The 18,414-nt window shown below is 43.2% G+C and overlaps 1 protein-coding gene across 16 annotated transcripts in view; it reads right to left on the bottom strand.

Moving 5' to 3' along the window:
• Positions 1–1,503: 1,503 nt before the first annotated feature.
• The window catches only part of RUBCNL (rubicon like autophagy enhancer), a 46,203-nt gene continuing 29,292 nt past the window's right edge, over positions 1,504–18,414 (bottom strand). For 7 of the 16 annotated variants that reach the window (XM_063650836.1, XM_063650842.1, XM_063650841.1 and 4 more), the window contains exons 8-15: positions 18,099–18,244; positions 15,030–15,094; positions 8,658–8,896; positions 7,816–7,877; positions 3,997–4,150; positions 3,289–3,379; positions 2,785–2,866; positions 1,504–2,042 (exon numbers count right to left, since the gene is read on the bottom strand). In XM_063650836.1, coding sequence (XP_063506906.1) covers positions 1,886–2,042; positions 2,785–2,866; positions 3,289–3,379; positions 3,997–4,150; positions 7,816–7,877; positions 8,658–8,896; positions 15,030–15,094; positions 18,099–18,244 — 996 coding nt within the window. In that variant the 3' untranslated portion in view covers positions 1,504–1,885. Of the gene's footprint in view, positions 2,043–2,784; positions 2,867–3,288; positions 3,380–3,996; positions 4,151–6,227; positions 6,365–7,815; positions 7,878–7,995; positions 8,897–15,029; positions 15,095–18,098; positions 18,245–18,414 lie in introns of those variants that run through there. The other 9 variants (XM_063650843.1, XM_054446703.2, XM_054446707.2 and 6 more) reach the window with 3 other exon arrangements.

An 18,414-nucleotide genomic window follows, 5' to 3' on the forward strand; every position in this document is an offset into this window, starting at 1 on the left:
CAGACAAATCCCATACTGCAGTTATTTAAATGACCTCATTCTTCCTCAAAATAAAAAATCAAAAGCATCACTTCTTGGCAACTGCTGTGCACTCTTCCTTAATATCAAAGATACGTAACACACACAGGCTCATCAGTGCCTTACAAACACACAAACCCTGAGCAGAGCCCTTCAAGCAATGCTTGAGCCACAGCAGCTGCCTTAAATCAACACTGATGTGAGAAAACACTCCGCCCAATGCCTCTTCTGCAAGTTGGAGCAACACTTGTCAGTTAAGGTTGTTTTTACTCCTTTGTCTTGAAGAGACACCACAAAAGAAGCAGGGGCTAAGCATGGGCTTTGGAGGCAGGTGGACTTGAATGCCAACCCCAGCTCCATCATGCACTTCCTGTGGGAACCTAGGAAAGTTATTTCTCTTCTCTAGGCCTCAGTTTCCTTGCCTGTAAATGGAGATATAGACATCTACCTCAGAAAGGAATGTGAACATACCACTCTTACCCTTGATTCCTAACAGGGAATAGGAGCAATGGGCAAGAATGAAACATTGTTTGAAGTCTGGTTTTATTTATTCTATGTGCCTACACTTCTATAATGCTTAAAAAAGATCTGGCTTAAATAATGGATGTGAGCACAGCTCTGGCAGAGGCATCGCGGATGAGAAAACAATTGACAGAATGAGAAGACTGAATGAAAAGAGATTGACAGAAGTCATTCATTTCTTTCATGTGCTCAATACTATCCCATTGAATAAAACACACCCACACACACGGCTGGATGGGGATAGGGGACAATCTGTGACGCTTTATTGCCTGCCTGTGCTGTCTGAGAAAATCAAGGTAGGTTTAGTTAGGGCATGTGAATCCCAGGGAATATAACACCCAAGCCCTAGGTTGAAAACCGTTCAGTCTAAAGGTATACCATGAAGGGACCCAGCCTCAAGGCCCCTTTCTCAAGTTCTTTTTTCTATAGAAAGTAGAAAAAAGAACAGGGTCACGTGTTTCAGGAAAACATATAAGAACTATTAGAAAAAAGAAATTCATAAAGGTTTTGTGATTCATTTAACCTTATTAGTCGATGTCTATGATTTTAATGTTATTACTAGAACCACACTGTTCATTATTTCCCCCAGTTTGTTTAAATCTGCAAATACCTTATGTTCAGTTTTACATCTATTAAAGCAAGATCCTCAAGGGCAGGGATGGAATTCTACTCACTTCTGCGTCCCTTGACATTGCAGTGTGTGGAACAGAGACGACAAATACAGGTTCGATCTGTGCCACCTGAAAGAGTGCCATCTAGAAGCAGTTGCTTCAAACTGCACTTCAACTGGACCTACACGCCCTGCTAAGCAACTCAAACTCATCATGAAATAAATCTGCAGAAGAAATGTGTACTCTCTATTTAAACTCTGGAGTAAATAAAATGTGTATGATTGACACAATCACAAAGTGGCATTTAAGTGGAAGTCTGTTTCCTGAAGAAATAAAAGCCAGAGCAAACAGATTTGGGGTCATATTTTTGTTCACTGAAAGGACCAACCAGTTTCATCAAACAAGCTTTAGAGGAAGAGAATTACTCTGACCAGAGTAATTCATCTTGTCTGTTACAGTTCATACATATGCACACATACACAAACTGGCTCAGCATCAGTGAAACATAACTATTCAAATACAAAAGTATAAAAACCTCTTTGAAAAACCAATAGCAGCCAAAACAGAACATTTGTAAACAAAACCACTATCAACCCTGTGCTTAATCACAGAATCTGCATTCTTTTGAAACATTAAGTATATGCAATAAAGAGAATATAGACCATCTTTTTCCTTAATATACAATACCCGATATCTCAAACAATGTCACCAATAATAGACACAAATCGGTGTTATCATAAGGCATGTTGAACAGTCTTTTTCACAGTTCTCAGGGGCATCATGTTGCTGCAGAGGCCATGCTTTCCAGAAGTTTTCTCCTTGCTGTGATCCTCGCACACCGGGGGCACTCGGAGGACTGGAAGCACTGTTTGTGAAAGCAAGCCCTGCACGCTGCAAGCAAGGAAGACAGCCGTCAGCAAACAGGCTATCTTGTTTTCTCACATTTCTGCAGACATTCGTCTCCATCCTAGGGAGGGAGGAGGGTCTGAATCCAGAGCCCAGAGTCTTCTAAAAAGAAATCAGCCAGGCTGAAACTCACGTTTCAGCAGGTCACATTTCAGCAGACCTGTTGGACTCTTCCAACAGGTCATGAACAGGAGGCTCAGAGAGCCTGATGTAACGGACACTGCAGTGCCCCCTGGATCTGCCCAAGCATTGAGGCAGGCGAAAGTTTCCCCAGCTGCTGAGAGAGCTGGTGGCTGATAACTCTTGGGAAGCCACATTGTTTCTCTAGAAATGGCCCTACATCGAGAAAGCTGCTTTGTCCCCTTCCTGGCACCAGCCTGCATTCAATGACTGATCACTATATAGTGAGTAGGCCGGCCCCAATTTGTCCCCAGTTTGGAACAATGCTGAAAGGCCACCAAACTCCAGAGCTCCCCGTGAGATGAGCTGAGGGCTCCACTGCAACCCCACCACAGTTCAACTTCTCCCTCTCCCAGTCTTGCTACCTGCACACCCCTACAGGTATTAAGTTGAAGAACATGAAACTTTTTGTAGGCAAATCTCTGCCCCAGAGTCTCTTTGCTGGGGAGCCAGTCCTGCAACACTGCCTAAAGGGTTGGGGAGACAACACTGGAGTGGCCTGAGAGGAGGATATGCCCCTATCAAGGGTGAAGGCAGAGTTCATTACCAGGATCTCTCCCATGAAACAGAGCTTACAGAACACGGGATTCTCTCGGGCACTAATACCGTAGAAGGGTCGGCAACCTTTTCTGTAAAGAGCCAGATAGCAAATGTTTTAGACCCTGTGGCCATGCGGTCTCTACAACAGCTACTCAACTCTGCCTCCGTGGCGCAAAAGCAGCCAGAGACTTCACCACTGGCCATGAATGATCCAATTACAAGACAGAGAGGTGGGCATAGGCAACAAAGGGACCATCTCCTCTATCCAAACCCTGCACCAGAAGACATTATCCTTTATCCCTGCCCCACCCAAATACTCCTCCTTCTGGCCCAAAACTTCATTATCTCCAATCCAGCATACAAGCACACACCAGCATGACTGTACTTTAAATAACTGTGCTTAAATTATTAAGCTGTTATTCAGCTTAAGTTAATTTTGTGCTTAAGTTACTAAACTTAGTTTAACTAGTTAACCTATTATTAAGCTTATGTTATTAAATTATTAAGATACCTGAACATCTTCTACATGTTGCTGTCTGAAATGGAAAGATGACAGTCGTATTCTGGCAAAATTCACAAATAAAGCCCTTTCCTTGACACAGCTGTAAAAGAAGACATCAAAAAGTTACAACCTTCTCTTGATGGAGAAGCCGAGTTTTCACTATTACAGAACTTTATAAACATCAGTGTTTGAGTGTCTATGATTCCAGCCTCTAGAAGGAAAAGGATATTGTGTTTTGCAGCAATGAATGAGTCAGAATAAAAAAAAAAAGAAAAATGTATATTCATCCAATTCCACATCAAAGAAGTTTTAAAGTACCAGAGTAAGGTCCTAATTGTAAACACGCACTCTGACATGATCTAATTTCATTTCTCATTGCTGCACTACAATTCTTCAATCCATGTAGACACAGAGCTTCCTGTTCCATTGAATCCTGGCTCCACATGACTATATTTGGTGCATCAGGGCAGAGTGGGCCCTGAGCAGAACTTGGCACCCAGATGAAGTCCATTGGTCCAGGCTTGCATCCCAGCTCTGCCACTTACCAGCAGGGGTATCTCAGCTGTTACTTCACAGCTCTGACCTCAGTTTTCTCATCTCTAACTAGGTCACCGGCACTTCCCTCAGGGTTTGTGAGAGTTAAATGAAGTCAAGTGTGGAACACCCAGCACAGGCCCTGGTGCACTGGGAACGCATCTGCTCCGGGTGCACCCTCACCTCACAGCCAGCCACATGTGCAAGGGAAGCTTTCATAATGTCCTTGAGTAAGGGTGCCAGCAGCCCTTTCTTGATCCTGACCAGGTCCTCAAGGGAGAACAGGTGAAGCTCATCAGTCAAGTGTCCCGGCACCTGCTCGAACTCCTTTAATGCACTGCCAGAGAGGAAACAAAGAGGAATTCAGAAACCCACCCACACAGAGGCCGGGGAAGAATGGGGCCAGTTGTTTTCTCTTGGCACTCACACTTAATTTTTTTAACTCAATTTAAAAAATAAATAGCTCCAAGAACAACAGTGAACTATGCTTGCCACCGTTCTACATGTTGCAAGTTTGCTTGGAAGCCAGGAAGTTAAAATTCCATGAAAGCTGATTTCAAAAAGCTGAATAAGCAGAGACCTGCATCTCTTACAGCCTGCCCATGCACACATTGAGCGAAAGAAAACTGAGCATTAGTTTTTTAGGTCTTAAAGAATGTGAACCTAGTACCCTTTGATTACTAAGTAATCAGAATTCCTACCTTATTTCTTCCAGCTACATTTCAAGTCTATCAGCCTTATGGACTGTTGGCTCAGCTGTGAGAACTCTCGCTCACTCGGCAAGCCTATGACTTCCAAATGCACAAGTCAGGCACTGAGCTTAAGGCTCATGCAGCCAATTGCCAGTGGTCATGGTCCCTAGGGCATTCAAAACTTCATCTTCTCCAAACCTGGCAGGTGTCGACCTGAATTCTCTCAATGGCTAGTAGAAGCACTATTCCCTGCACTTCCAAGACAGCCACGGCCTACACTGGACTTGGCATGCTACAATGCCAAATTCTCTTCAATTCTGCACCCAGCCTGAGGTGCCCACTCCTGCAGCATCCTCTGCCTGGAGAATCCCCAATCCCTCTTCTTTGCTCCACCTTACTCTTCAAGCTCAGCCTTTTTCTCCTGGAATCCTTGCTTGCTCTCTACCCTATCTCACTCCCAACTGAGCTAAATGCCGCCTCTGTTTGTATCCTCATGGTCCCCCGACACGTGTCTAACACTCAGTCCAGCAATGATCGGTTTGTGCTGACCATCCCCCTGGACTTAACACAGATCTACTAATTTTTTTTATCTGAAGCCCAGAACGGATATTCAAGAATTTTTGTACAAGGTAGGAAGTATAGGTATTGTTATATGTTGTGGATGAAAAAACCGAGGCCCTGAGACCAATGCCATGCCAAGGCCATGAAGCAAAGGCTCAAAACCAAATGACTCTAGAATATATGCTCCTTCCCCCAAAATTTAATTAAAACACAATACATCATCATTAAAGATCAGAGACTGAAAAAACGCTTTAAAGCTAAATCATTTATTTAAAAACTCTATAATTCCACCAACTACAATAAATAATCTTCACTTCTTTGAGTAATCTATGCTTTTTCTACTTAAAAATCTCTCTCTCACTGAATTCATGCCTAACTCTTTCCTGGTTGTATAGTATTCTATTCTACAGACATGGTATTAATGTAAGTACTGCCCTATTATGAACACCTAGATTTGTCAAATAATTTCAACTTTTATTTTAGATTTGGGGGTATGTGTGCAGGTTTGTTACATAGATATATTGCAGGACACTGAGGTTTGGAGTACCAATGATCCCATCACCCAGGGAGACAGCATAATACCTCTTAATAGACTTTTAATGCTTTTTCTTATTTAAAAACAAAACTAGTAATCCCAGCACTTTGGGAGGCTGAGGCAGGCGGATCACCTGAGGTCGGGAGTTTAAGACCAGCCTGGCCAACATGGTGAAACCCTGTCTCTACTAAAAATACAAAAATTAGCCAGGTGTGATGGCACACGTCTGTAATCCCACCTACTTGGGAGGGTGAGGCACGAGAATCGCTTGAACCTGGGAGGAAGAGGCTGCAGTGAGCCAAGACTGTGCCACTGCATGCCAAACTTGGTGACAGAGTGAGACTGTCTAAAAACAAAACAAAACAAAACAAAACTATACTTTAAATCTCTGCCTATATCCCTCGGTATGTCCTTACGATAAACTTCTAAAGTAGAATTTTTGAAGACCATGGTCCCACTTGGTTAGACATGCCTCCCTATAAGGGGTTTTAAAAGGCCCCTGGTATACTCATGGTCATATCCACTTTATTCACAATAGCCAAGGAGGGGAAGCAACCCTAGTGTCCACGGACGAATAGATGGATTAAAAAAATGTAGTATATACATACAATGAAATATTACTCAACCTTAAGAAGGAAGGAAATTCTGGCTGGGCGCGGTGGCTCACGCCTGTAATCCCAGCACTTTGGGAGGCCGAGGTGGGCGGATCACGAGGTCAGGAGATTGAGACCATCCTGGCTAACACGACGAAACCCTGTCTCTACTAAAAACACACAAAAAATTAGCCAGGCGTGATGGCGAGCGCCTGTAGTCCCAACTACTCGGGAGGCTGAGGCAGGAGAATGGCGTGAACTCGGGAGGCGGAGCTTGCAGTGAGCGGAGATCGCGCCACTGCACTCCAGCCCGGGCGACAGAGCGAGACTCCGCCTCAAAAAAAAAAAGAAGGAAGGAAATTCTCACACATGCTACAACATGAATGAACCTTGAGGACTTTATGCTAAGTCAAACAAGCCAGTCACAAAAAGAAATACTGTAAGATTCCTCTTATATAAGGCATGTGTGTGGGCAAAATCATAGAGACAGAAAGTAGAATAGTGGCTGCCAGGAGTTAGGCTAGGAGGAAGAGGGAATGGGGTGTTGTTAAATGATACAGAGTTTTAGTTTTGCAAGATGAAAAGAGTTTGGGGGCTGGATGGTGGTGATGATTGCATAACGATGTTAATACTTTAATGCCACTGAAGTGTATTCTAAAAATGGTTAAGATGGTAAATTTTATATGTATTTACCACAATTTAATGATAACAATAATAATAATAAAAAGGTCACTGGCTAGAGTTGTTTTATCCTCCAACTAAACCATTCTTCTTAATGAGTTAAATTCTCCATTATATGGTTAGGCTGTGTCCCCACCCAAATCTCATCTTGAATTGTAGCTCCCATAATTCCCACATAATGGAAGAAGCCTGGTGGGAGGTAATTGAATCATGAGGCACGTCTTTCCTGTGTTGTTCTCATGGTAGTGAATAAGTCTCACGAGATCTGATTTTTTTTTTTTTTTTTTTTGAGACAGTCTCATTCTGTCTCTAGGCTGGAGTTCAGTGGTGCGATCTTGACTCACTGCAACCTCTGCCTCCTGGGTTCAAGCGATTCTCCTGCCTCAGCCTCCCAAGTAGCTGAGACTACAGGCATGCAGCACCACACCTAGCTAATTTTTGTAATTTTAGTAGAGACAGAGTTTCACCATGTTGGCCAGGATGGTCTCGATCTCTTGACCTCGTAATCCACCCACCTCGGCCTCCCAAAGTGCTGGGATTACAGGTGTGAGCCACCGCGCCTGGCTGATCTGATGGCTTTATAAAGGAGAGTTCCCCTGCAAATGCTCTCTCTTTGTGTAAGACGTGCTTTTGCTCCTCGTTCACCTTCCACCATGATTCTGAGGCCTCCCCAGCTATGCGAAACTGTGAGTCAATTAAACCTCTTTCCTTTATAAATTACCCAATCTCTGGTATGTCTTTATTAGCTACTTGAGAACAGACTAATGCATTCCACTATTGGCTTAGTAATTCAAAGAGATGGCATGATTTCCCAAGGAAAGCCATGAGGTCATCACTATGCTAAGAAGCCCTGTGTAATGGGGGCGCCAGATGCAGGAGGCACTAATAGGATTAGCAGATGTATGGAGGGAAGGCAGCCTGTCCCAGCTGAGAATGGTACCTGTCAGCAAACCTACAGGTCTTCAACAGCTTCTTGATATGGAAGAGCTGCTCCTGAATTTCCTAATGGGAGAAACCAAACACGGGGGAAAGTTAAATGTAATAAATGACATGGGAAAAGTGCAAGTCAAATTTAAATGTTATTTCTAACCTTGAAATGCTGCATTTGTATAAAACAAACCTTGAAAGCAAACAGCCTATACAGCAAGGCTTCACAACTGAGTCCGCTGATCCACAGAGTGTGCCCTGCATGGATCCAGGTTTTGTAGAACCTAAAACTTACAGAACTTTGGGGCCTTCTTCAAGAAAAACATAATACTAAGTATAAGATTCAGTGTGGGGCCTTGGAAAGAGCCTGTGCAGGAGAGGGGCTCCAAAGTATAAGCTTCACTATTTTTTTTTTTTTTTTGAGACAGGGTCTTGCTCTGTCACCCAGGCTGGGGGGGTGCAGTAGTGCAATCTTGGCTCACTGCAACCTCCACCTCCCAGGTTCAAGCGATTCTCCTGCCTCAGCCTCCTCAAGTAGCTGGGATTACAGGCATGTGCTACTATACCCGACTAATTTTTTTTTTTTTTTTTTTTTTTTGTATTTCTAGTAGAGATGGGATTTCACCATGTTGGCCAGGCTAGTCTCGAACTCCTGACCTCAGGCAATCTGCCCACCTTGGCCTCTCAGCGTGTTGGGATTACAGGCGTGAGCCCCTGCGCCCAGCCGCTTCACTCGCTTTATGATCCATTTGCCTCTTAGAGGATATATCTGTGGGTTCCCCAAGCTAGTGTGAAGTGCATTTCCTGCCACAGGACACTTCCAATGAGAGGGATGGGGTTGGGGCTGCGGCTCACCTTCACTCTGTCCAGCTCCTTGGCTTTTGCATACAGGCTTTGGCCGATGCTCAGCAAATTGAAAATGGGCTGGTGCCATATGCTGTCGAGCAGCCGTTTGGAGAAATTGCTGATGTAGTACTTCTTGAAGTCCCACATCATCAGGATTCGGGCAGGGATGCAGGACTCTGCATATGAGTGGCAGCAGTCACAGAAATACTTCCCTAGGTATTCGCAGTACCGGAGCCGCTTCACAAACTCTGCCAAGCACACCGGAGGGTGAGTGCCGCACCTGGTGCTGAAAACCTATCCTGGTATACCCCTGACTTCCAATTCCTATGCAAGATTCAAAGACTCTGATGACTTGTTTCATGATGATAAAGCCATACTCAACCTCATGACAGCTGGGAAGGCTCAGGCAGAGACTTGGGGAATTAAATCATGGCCATTCATGAGCTCTGCTCTTGTGGAACAGATGTCGGAAAAACAAAACCTTCCCAAAATACTCCTGGATTTGGAAGATGGAAATTGCAAACTGCAGTGTAGCGAAAGGAACGTTCATTTTAGGATCTGGAAATCTGGGTGGGAATCCGGACTCCTCTCACTAGCAGGAAGACTGAAGGCAGATTAGGCTAACTATTCTGAGACCACAAAATGCAACTCAGAACTGGATTGAGTGATATTACACATAGGAAAAGTGCTTTATAAATTGTGAAGCAGTATATATACAATGTTAGGAAGCAGCATCATAAAGACCTTGATAAATCAATGAGAAAAAAATACAAAAATGCACAAAGGATGGGAATAGGTAATTCATGGAAAGAAGAAATGCAGATTACTAACAGAGAAAAACAATCTCAGAAACAAAAAAAAATGCATATTTTAAAAGTGAGGCTGAGCACAGTGGCTTGTACCGGTAATCCTAGCACTTTGGGAGGCCAAGACGGGAGGATCGCTTGAGCCCAGGAGTTCGAGCCCAGGAGTTCAAGACCAGCGTGGGCAACATAGTGGGACCCCATCTCCACAAAAAAAAAAAAAAAAAAATTAGCCAGGCAATGTAGTGTGTGCCTGTAGTCCTAGCTACTTGGGAGGCTAAGGCAGGAGGATTGCTTGAAGGTGGAGGCTACAGTGAGCCATCATCATGCCACTGCATTCCAGCCTGGGCAACAGAGTGAGACCCTGTCACAAATTGATGACAAATAATAAAATGAAATCGAAATAAAATGAAAGAAAAGAAAAGAAAAGGTGAGATACTCTGTTTTGGCTCAGCCTGTCATAAATTTAGAAGGCCCAGAACTGGTGCAGTATCTAGAGGAGGGCACTTATGTCTAGCACTGATAGAACTAATTTGTAGGAAGACATTTTTGTGATAGACTTCAATTCTTACATGTGTAACAGTAATCCTGCTTCCGTGACTCCATCAGACAGAAGTGCTAACAGGCACACACAGTGATATAAAAAGGTGTTCATTACAGCACATTTATAATGGGGGTGGCAGCCAAAAAGTCCATCGAAGGGCAATTGGTTAAATAAGTATGGTGCACTCAACATGAAATGCCATACAGCCCATAAAATACATGGAAGAGCATGGGAAGTGGACATCCAGTTACAAATAGGTATAATGTGATCTCAATTTTATTTAAGAACATATATATAAACATACACATAAACGTATATGCACTGTCTGGATCCCCACCAAAAAGCCAACAGTGACTATTTCTGGAGGGTAGGGGAAAGAAGGAATTTTTGCTCTTTACACTTTTTTTTTTTTTTTTTTTTTTTTTTGAGAAGGAGTCTCGCTCTGTTGCCCAGGCTGGAGTGCAGTGGCATGATCTCAGTTCACTGCAACCTCTCCCTCCTGGGTTCAAGCAATTCTCCTGCCTCAGCCTCCCTAGTAGCTGGGACTACAGGGCGCACCACCATGCCCGGCTAATTTTTGTATTTTTAGTAGAGATGGGGTTTCACCATGTTGGCCAGGCTGGTCTCAAACTCCCGACCTCAGGTGATCCACCCATCTTGGCCTCCCAAAGTGTTGGGATGACAGGTGTGAGCCACCAGGCCCACTGCACTTTCTAACCTACTAAAATAAACACTCATTGACCACTTTTGGAAATGTGTCTAATAAAATACATTAACAAACAAAAGGTATAAAAAGTAATGCGACAAATACCTGTGCACTCACTACCCAGCTTCAGAAAGAAAACAATTCAGTCGAAGTCTCCTATGTGCCCCTCCCTCAACACTAGGTTCTGACATGAACCAAGTTTGATATTTATCATTCATAGTTTGAGTCATGTATGTCTTTGTAATTGAAATATCATACAGCATAACACAAATCTTAGTTGCCATTGTTGGGAGGATTAATGAAATCATGGATGGGAAAGCAGCTGCTGTAGAACCCGCACGCTGTAGATTCTGAAGATCATTTCCAAATAATGGCTTTAAAAATAAACAAGGCCTGGCCAGGCGTGGTGGCTCACGCCTGTAATCGCATTACTTTGGGAGGCCGAGGTGGGCAGATCACCTGAGGTCGGAAATTCGAGACCAGCCTGACCAACATGGAGAAACCCCATCTCTACTAAAAATACAAAATTAGGCTGGAGTGGTGGTGCATGCTTGTAATCCCTGCTACTTAGGAGGCTGAGGCAGGGGAATTGCTTGAACCCGGGAGGCAGAGGTTGCAGTGAGCTGAGATTGCGCTATTGCGCTCCAGTCTGGGTGGGCAACAAACGTGAAACTCCATCTCAAAAGAATAAAAATAAAAAATAAACAAGGCCTGGCTGGGAGTGACCACAGAAACGAATCTTACTGAACACTTACTCTGTGCCACAGATCAGTTAAATGTTTTACATTTACTATGTCATTCTGTGCTAGAAAGTCTGTGAGAGAGGGACGGTTATTTCCCCTATTTCACTGATAAAAGCACAAGACACTGAAGTTAGGCAACACGCAGGGCCACATCAACAGTATGTAGGCAGGCAGGATTCCAACCCAAGCCTGGAATGCCAAAGCTCCAGCCCACAGCCATCATGTCCCACTCCTCCTCTGCTGCATTCGATAGTGGGAAAGGGAGAGGGAGCTAATAATGCCTTTGCACTTGCCCAAATTGCCCCTCAGACCCAGGTCATACTCTGAGTTGATGTTTAAAAGCAAACAAATAAATAGAGTTGTTTTTTGTTATTCATGATAGTTATGTTCTCTAGAGTCATCATGAACACTGAGTTAGTCAATTCAGTGAAATAGGAGAAATTCAGGGTTAGACACCTGTGAGCTTCTGGTAGCAACAGTTTCATCTACTCCTCAACATACACTCAATATCCATTCACTCATTCATCAAGCTTTATTGAATACATACTGTTATAGTATCAATACAGAATACACTAATGTCCATCGTTTTTAGTTTCCTAAGCCCTTTAACTAAAACAGAACAATACAAAGTGACCTAAACCAGTGGTTCTTGGCCAACGGTGATTTTGTCTCCCATGGGCATTTGCAAATGTCAGGCGCCATTTTCAGTTGCCACTGGGAGCTGCTTCTGGCATCTACTGATGCTGCTAAACATCCTATAGTGCACAGGACCCCCCACGACAGTCCATGGTATTGAAGTTGAGAAATCCTGCTCTAAAACACAATTGTCCTCATTTTATGAAAAGTCAGCATCAGGGGGTGGGGTGGAAGGGAAATATTCTGGAACAGAGATGTCCAGTATAACTTTCCATGAGGATAAAAGTGTTCTATATCTGCGCTGTCCAATACAGTAGCCATGAGTTACATGTGGCTATTGAGTACTTGAAATGTAGTTAGTGTGACTGAGGAACTGAATTCTTAATTTCAATTAATTTAAATTTAATTTTAAATAGCCAGGTGGGCTAGTGGTACCATACTGCATAGTGCAGTTCTAGAATAAAGCTAACTAAAGAGAATCAATAACTAAATGCAATGTATGAAACTTGACTGCAACCTAGATGGAAAAAACAGCCATAAATGATACCTTAAGAACAAAAAGGACTAGGAAGTAGACAATATAGGAAATTGTTTTTAATTTTTTTGGTGTGATAACTTGTTTCTTATCCTTATTTTTGGGATATACTGAACTAGTAAAGGGTAAAATGTCATGTTCAGTGTGTGGAAGTTGAAGGAGACTAAGGAAAACATGACAACTAACTTCAACATGGAATTCTGAAACAGATAAAGGATGTTATTGAAAACCTGGTGACATCTGAATAAAGCCTGGGGTTTCATTAATAGGACTGTACCCAATGCTAATTTCTCAGGTTGAAACTATGATTATGTAAGATGTTAGCAGCAGAGGAAGCTGGGTGAGGGGTGTACAGGAACTCTCTCTACTATTTTTGCAACTCTTCTGTAAGTCTAAAATTATCTCAAAGTCAAAAGTTAAACAAAATGTATCCTAGAAGCTAGAGGAAGTTAACAGGAAAAGCCCAAAATTATTTCTATGCTGTCTACAATCTGTGCTCTGCCTACCTCTGCAGCATGTTTTCTCCTCCTATTCTTACTCTCTGGCCACACAGGGTTTCTTTACTTGCCACAGGCCCTTTGCACATGACAAACACCCCTACTTCTGTGGGCAATCACTTTCCGATGAAACCTCTTACTCCCATCTTCTCAAGCTCAGATGAAGTTCCCTTGCTGTAAATCCCACGGCACTCTTGACTCTTTTGTTACGTACATCACTTTGTGTTATATACACTTACTTGCCTGATAAGTGTATCTTCCCTAAAAGATGATAAGCAAGCTCCCTGAGGGCAAGGCTACTGTACAAAAGTGCAGACACACATCTCCACACCTGAACAAGCTTAGGGAAATAACAAAAAGTTGGTGGAGCGATAGTCATATGTGTACAGTTTCTGACTCATGCATTCGATATTTATGGAAGCGCCAGGATACAGTGGTTAACCAGAGACATGTTCCCCACTAGACGTGCTGGGAAAATGACTCATTCAAAGAAAATCAGCAACAGTGGTGATGCCCATCAGGCATTATCATCCAGTGTGGGAGAGGAAGCCCAGATCGATTCCTGCTTGCTATTTTTATCTCTTGAAGTAGGAGCTCCTCATAGTCTTTTTCCTTCAAAAACCAACTATCAAAGGCTAAGGGAACTCTTTCCACAAAGCTCCTCTTTCCAGCCTTTTGCAGGTCAGACATACAGGTACCATCAGAGCAGAACAAGTGATTCCCAGTCTCAAGGGGGAAACTTGCATTTCTGACGGAGGAAAGCCCGAGCTTTTTTTTTTTTTTTTTTTTTTTTTTTTGAGATGGAGTCTCACTTTGTCACACAGGCTGGAGTACAATAGTGCGATCTCGGCTCACTGCAACCTCTGCCTCCTGGTTTCAAGGAATTTTCCTGTCTCAGCCTCCCGAGTAGCCGGGATTACAGGAGCCTACCACCATGCCTGGCTAATTTTTTTGTATTTTTAGTAGAGATGTGGTTTCACCATGTTGGCCAGGCTGGTCTCAAACTCCTGACCTCAGGTGATCCGCCCACCTCGGCCTCCCAAAGTGCTGGGATTACAGGTGGGAGACACCGTGCCTGGCCCAGGAAAGCCTAATCTTCTAGGCCTCAGTTGGCCCAGGAATGATCCTCTCAGGCTACCTCCTCAAACTCTCTCAGAGAAGTTTGGCTAGTTCCTTGTTAAGCCATTTCTTTACTCAACAAATATCTTTTGAGGACCTATTACATGCCAGGCACTCTTCTAGAAGCTGGGACTAAAGTAATAAATATAACAGACAATACATGTGGCCTCACAGAACTTATAATCTAGTGTTGAAGACAGATAATAATAAGACATATTAGTAAAATATAAGAGACTATTTTAGAAAGACTGTGCTAAGAATACAAAATAAGAAGGAACTTCTAAGAAAATATTGTGCAAGAAAATAAAGAAAAAAAATAAGGATGGGTAATATAAAATGTTCATGGGATTGTCTGTGGCCAGCAGTGGGGCAAGACAGGCATTTTAGATAGGGCAGCAAGGGAAGACTTCGTGACTTTGGAGTGAAAATGTGAAAGAAGCAAAGGAATCTGTCATGGGGGTGTCTGCAGGGAGAGCATTTGAGGGAGAGAAAACCACAAATGCAAATACGTCGGAAGTGAGCCTGGCATTTTCAAGGGGCAGCAGGAGGCCACGTGGCTGGAGCTGATGCCCAACAGGGAGAGAACTAGGAGGCTGGTCCTGGTGTCCTCGGTCCTAGTTGGTCACACAGCCGTGTCAGTCATGATGGACTCCTCATGAAAAAGAGGGCAACTTCTGTGAAGCTCTTATAACAACTTCTCATCAAAGGTGTCTCTTACACAAGCAATGCGCTGCCCTACTTTGCTATTCTGAACCTTGTCATCACATAATAAGCAGGCGATCCATTATCCATACTTACTAGGCTCTATTGGAGTTCCACAGCCAGCACAGAAAAAATTCTGGGCTGCCACCACAAGGTCCCTCCTGAATACGAAAAATAATACTAGTTACATTTCAGAGAAGGCCAATGGAACATTTTTCACTAATTAGAAAAGAAATTGCTATTGTGATACTTTTCTCAACTAAGGGCCTTAACTTTGTCACTTTTCATTTGGGAGAGAAACAGATTTATTCAATACAATTTTCTAGTTGAAATCTCTGGGTCTTTTAAAGCTACAAATAATTTTTTTTATTTTAATTTTTTTTCCTGAGACAGAGTCTTGCGCTGTCATGCAGGCTGGAGGGCACTGGCACGATCATAGTTCACTACTGCCTCAAACTCCTCGGCTCAGCTCAAGCAATCCTCAGCCTCCTGTGCAGGTAGCTAGGACTACATGTACATACCACCATGCTCAGCTAGCTTTTTTGGGCTTTATTTATTTATTAATTTTTTGTAGAGACAGAGTCTCTCCATGTTGCCCATGCTGGTCTCAAACTCCTGGCCTCAAGTCGTCCTCCTACATTGGCCTCCCAAAGTGCTGGAATTACAGGCATGAGCCACTGTGCCCCGCCTTAAAGCTACATCTCTTTAAAAGTCTCTGCTAGGCCGGGCACAGTGGCTCATACCTGTAACCCCAGCACTTTGGGAGGCTGAGGCAGGCGGATCACGAGGTCAGGAGATCAAGGCCATCCTGGCTAACATGGTGAAACTCCGTCTCTACGAAAAATAGAAAAAATTAGCCGGGCGTGGTGGCAGACACCTGTGGTCCCAGCTACTCGGGAGGCCGAGGCAGGAGAATGGCGTGAACCCAGGAGGCGGAGCTTGCAGCGAGCCGAGATCACGCCACTGTACTCCAGCCTGGGTGACAGAGTGAGACTCTGTCTCAAAAAAAAGAAAAACAAAAAAAAGCTTCTGCTAAAACCAAAGCAGAAGTCAATGTCACTGATAACTCCAAGGTGTTTTCAGGGAGGTCTCGATGCCCACGTACAGGGTTCCAGCTCTAGAGAGAACCAGAGACATGTGATACAAGGAAGACAGTTCAGGGAGGCCGTACACCAAAAGACGATGCACTTGGGAAATTCACAAATGGACCTAAAGAAATTTAGACGAATAAGAGGTAATATAAGACAAAGAAATCAAATCAAACATTTCTGGTAAGAGATATTCCATTCCATTGAGGGATTTTCTTTCTTTTTTTTTTTTTTTTTTGAGATGGAGTCTTACTCTGTCACCCAGGCTGGAGTGCAGTGGTGCAATCTTGGCTCACTGCAACCTTCACCTCCCGAGTTCAAGCCGTTCTCCTGCCTCAGCCTCTCAAGTAGCTAGGACCACAGGCATGCACCACCACGCCTGGCAAATTTTTGAATTTTTAGTAGAGACAGGGTTCTGCCATGTTAGCCAGGCTGGTCTTGAACTCTTGACCTCAGGTGATCCCACCCACCTCGGCCTCCCAAAGTGCTGAGATTACAGGCATCGGCCACTGTGCCCGGCCTGAGGGATTTTCTATTGAACTGTTTATGCCATAGTTTTACATGTGACTTGGAAATACCAAGGAAATTGTAAAATTTGATTACAGTTCAAGATCAGCAAAGATGGCCAAGGTAAAAATATGCTAAATCTCTGCCCAGGTGCCATAGTGGGGATCTAGGAAACCCCTAAAGAAAAGATACCCCAGGCTAAGGAAAGCGACCTCTCACAATGCCTAGACAGGGAGCTCTGACCAAGCAGCCCCACAGACTTTGTTGGCATTCTCTCAAAAGAAGAAAAACAAAAGAAAGATCTAGTCTATAAGGCATCTCCATGGGGCAGCGTCAACCCCTCTCCAGTCCCTTGGGCACAGTCAACAACCCTCACCGGTCCCTCTGTAACGCTTGGCGGTTTGCACATCAAATTGAATACAAACCAAGAGGGACAGAAAAATTATACTTGGTTAAAATGTTTTGTGTATAATCTTTGTCCATAATCTGTCCTATAGTCTCAAAACAAATTACAATTAAACTATTACTTTAAATTTATAGGTTTATTTCCTTTTTTGCATAATCTTAGTTGTTTTGTCTTTTAGAACTTTTGTTACTTCTTAGAGAACAAACATATTTTTATTTACATTCTGTTACATTTCTTTTGTTGGTTTTGAGATCGAGTCTCGCTCTGTCACCCAGGCTGGAGTGCAGTGGTGCAATCTCAGCTCACTGCAACCTCTGCCTCCTGGGTTAAAGCAATTCTTGCTCCTCAGCCTCCTGAGTAGCTGGGATTACAGGCCTGCGCCCACCACACCTAGTTAATTTTGTTATTTTTAGTAGAGAGAGGGTTTCACCATGTTGCCCAGGCTGGCCTCAAACTCCTGACATCGGGTGATCCCCGACCCCAGCCTAGGCCTCCCAAAGTGCTGGGATTACAGACAGGTGTGAGCCACTGTACCCGGCCTCTGTAACATTTCTTAACTATAAGTGCTTTCCCTAAGATTAAATGTTCCTTTTTTAGAAGTTTATTCATTTATTTTTATTTCACACTGATTGTTCTGGAAGATAAAGCGGTCCAGTCTTTTCAAATTATCATAGGCTGAGCGAGGTGACTCACACCTGTAATCCTAGCACTTTGGGAGGCTGAGATGGGCGGATCACTTGAGCCCAGGAGTCCGATACCAGCCTGGGCAATATGGTGAAACCCCATCTCTATTTTTTTTAAAAAGGAAACAAATTAAAAAAAATTATTGTATATAATTTTTAAGTTTTGATATTAGCCACTTAAAAAAATCCCCTTTAAGCCTATTTAATTTTCAGTTGCTACGCAATATTCACAATTAGGGTTGCATAGTTGAATTCTCAACTTGTCAAAACTTACAGAGCCCCCAAAAGTCCATGGTCAACAAGAGGAAAAAAAAGAAAAACCTAAGCCAGAAAATACAGCCAACTTTCCTTTCCCTAGAACAAATTTTCCTGTGTTGTTTAGCATATGTATTTTTTTCACCTACTGCCATAGAGAGTCAGGTGGGATCTGTCACAATGTGATTTAAATGGATTGGAGGCCCAAGCAGCAGCCCATACTTACTTGAGTGGTGGATGAATATTAAATATTATTTGAAATCTAGGAGGAGCCCAGTCTTCAGTCCCTCTGATCCTAGACTTAAATTTAATTTCCTGTACTACATTCACACTGGATTCAAAGTCTTTTCGGACACACTCTTCATTTACAACCTGCATAAGACATAAAACAATTTAGGAACAACTTAAACATATTTCAAAGAATTTAAATTAAAGGAACATCTAAATGTATTTCCAACATTAAAATTTACCATGAAAAATTAATAGTGCTTTTAACTGAATTAAAGGGCATACCAAGAGCCCTCCACATCTCTAAAGCCATC

Source organism: Pongo pygmaeus, chromosome 14 (genome assembly GCF_028885625.2).
Source record: "Pongo pygmaeus isolate AG05252 chromosome 14, NHGRI_mPonPyg2-v2.0_pri, whole genome shotgun sequence".
Classification (NCBI taxonomy): domain Eukaryota; kingdom Metazoa; phylum Chordata; class Mammalia; order Primates; family Hominidae; genus Pongo; species Pongo pygmaeus.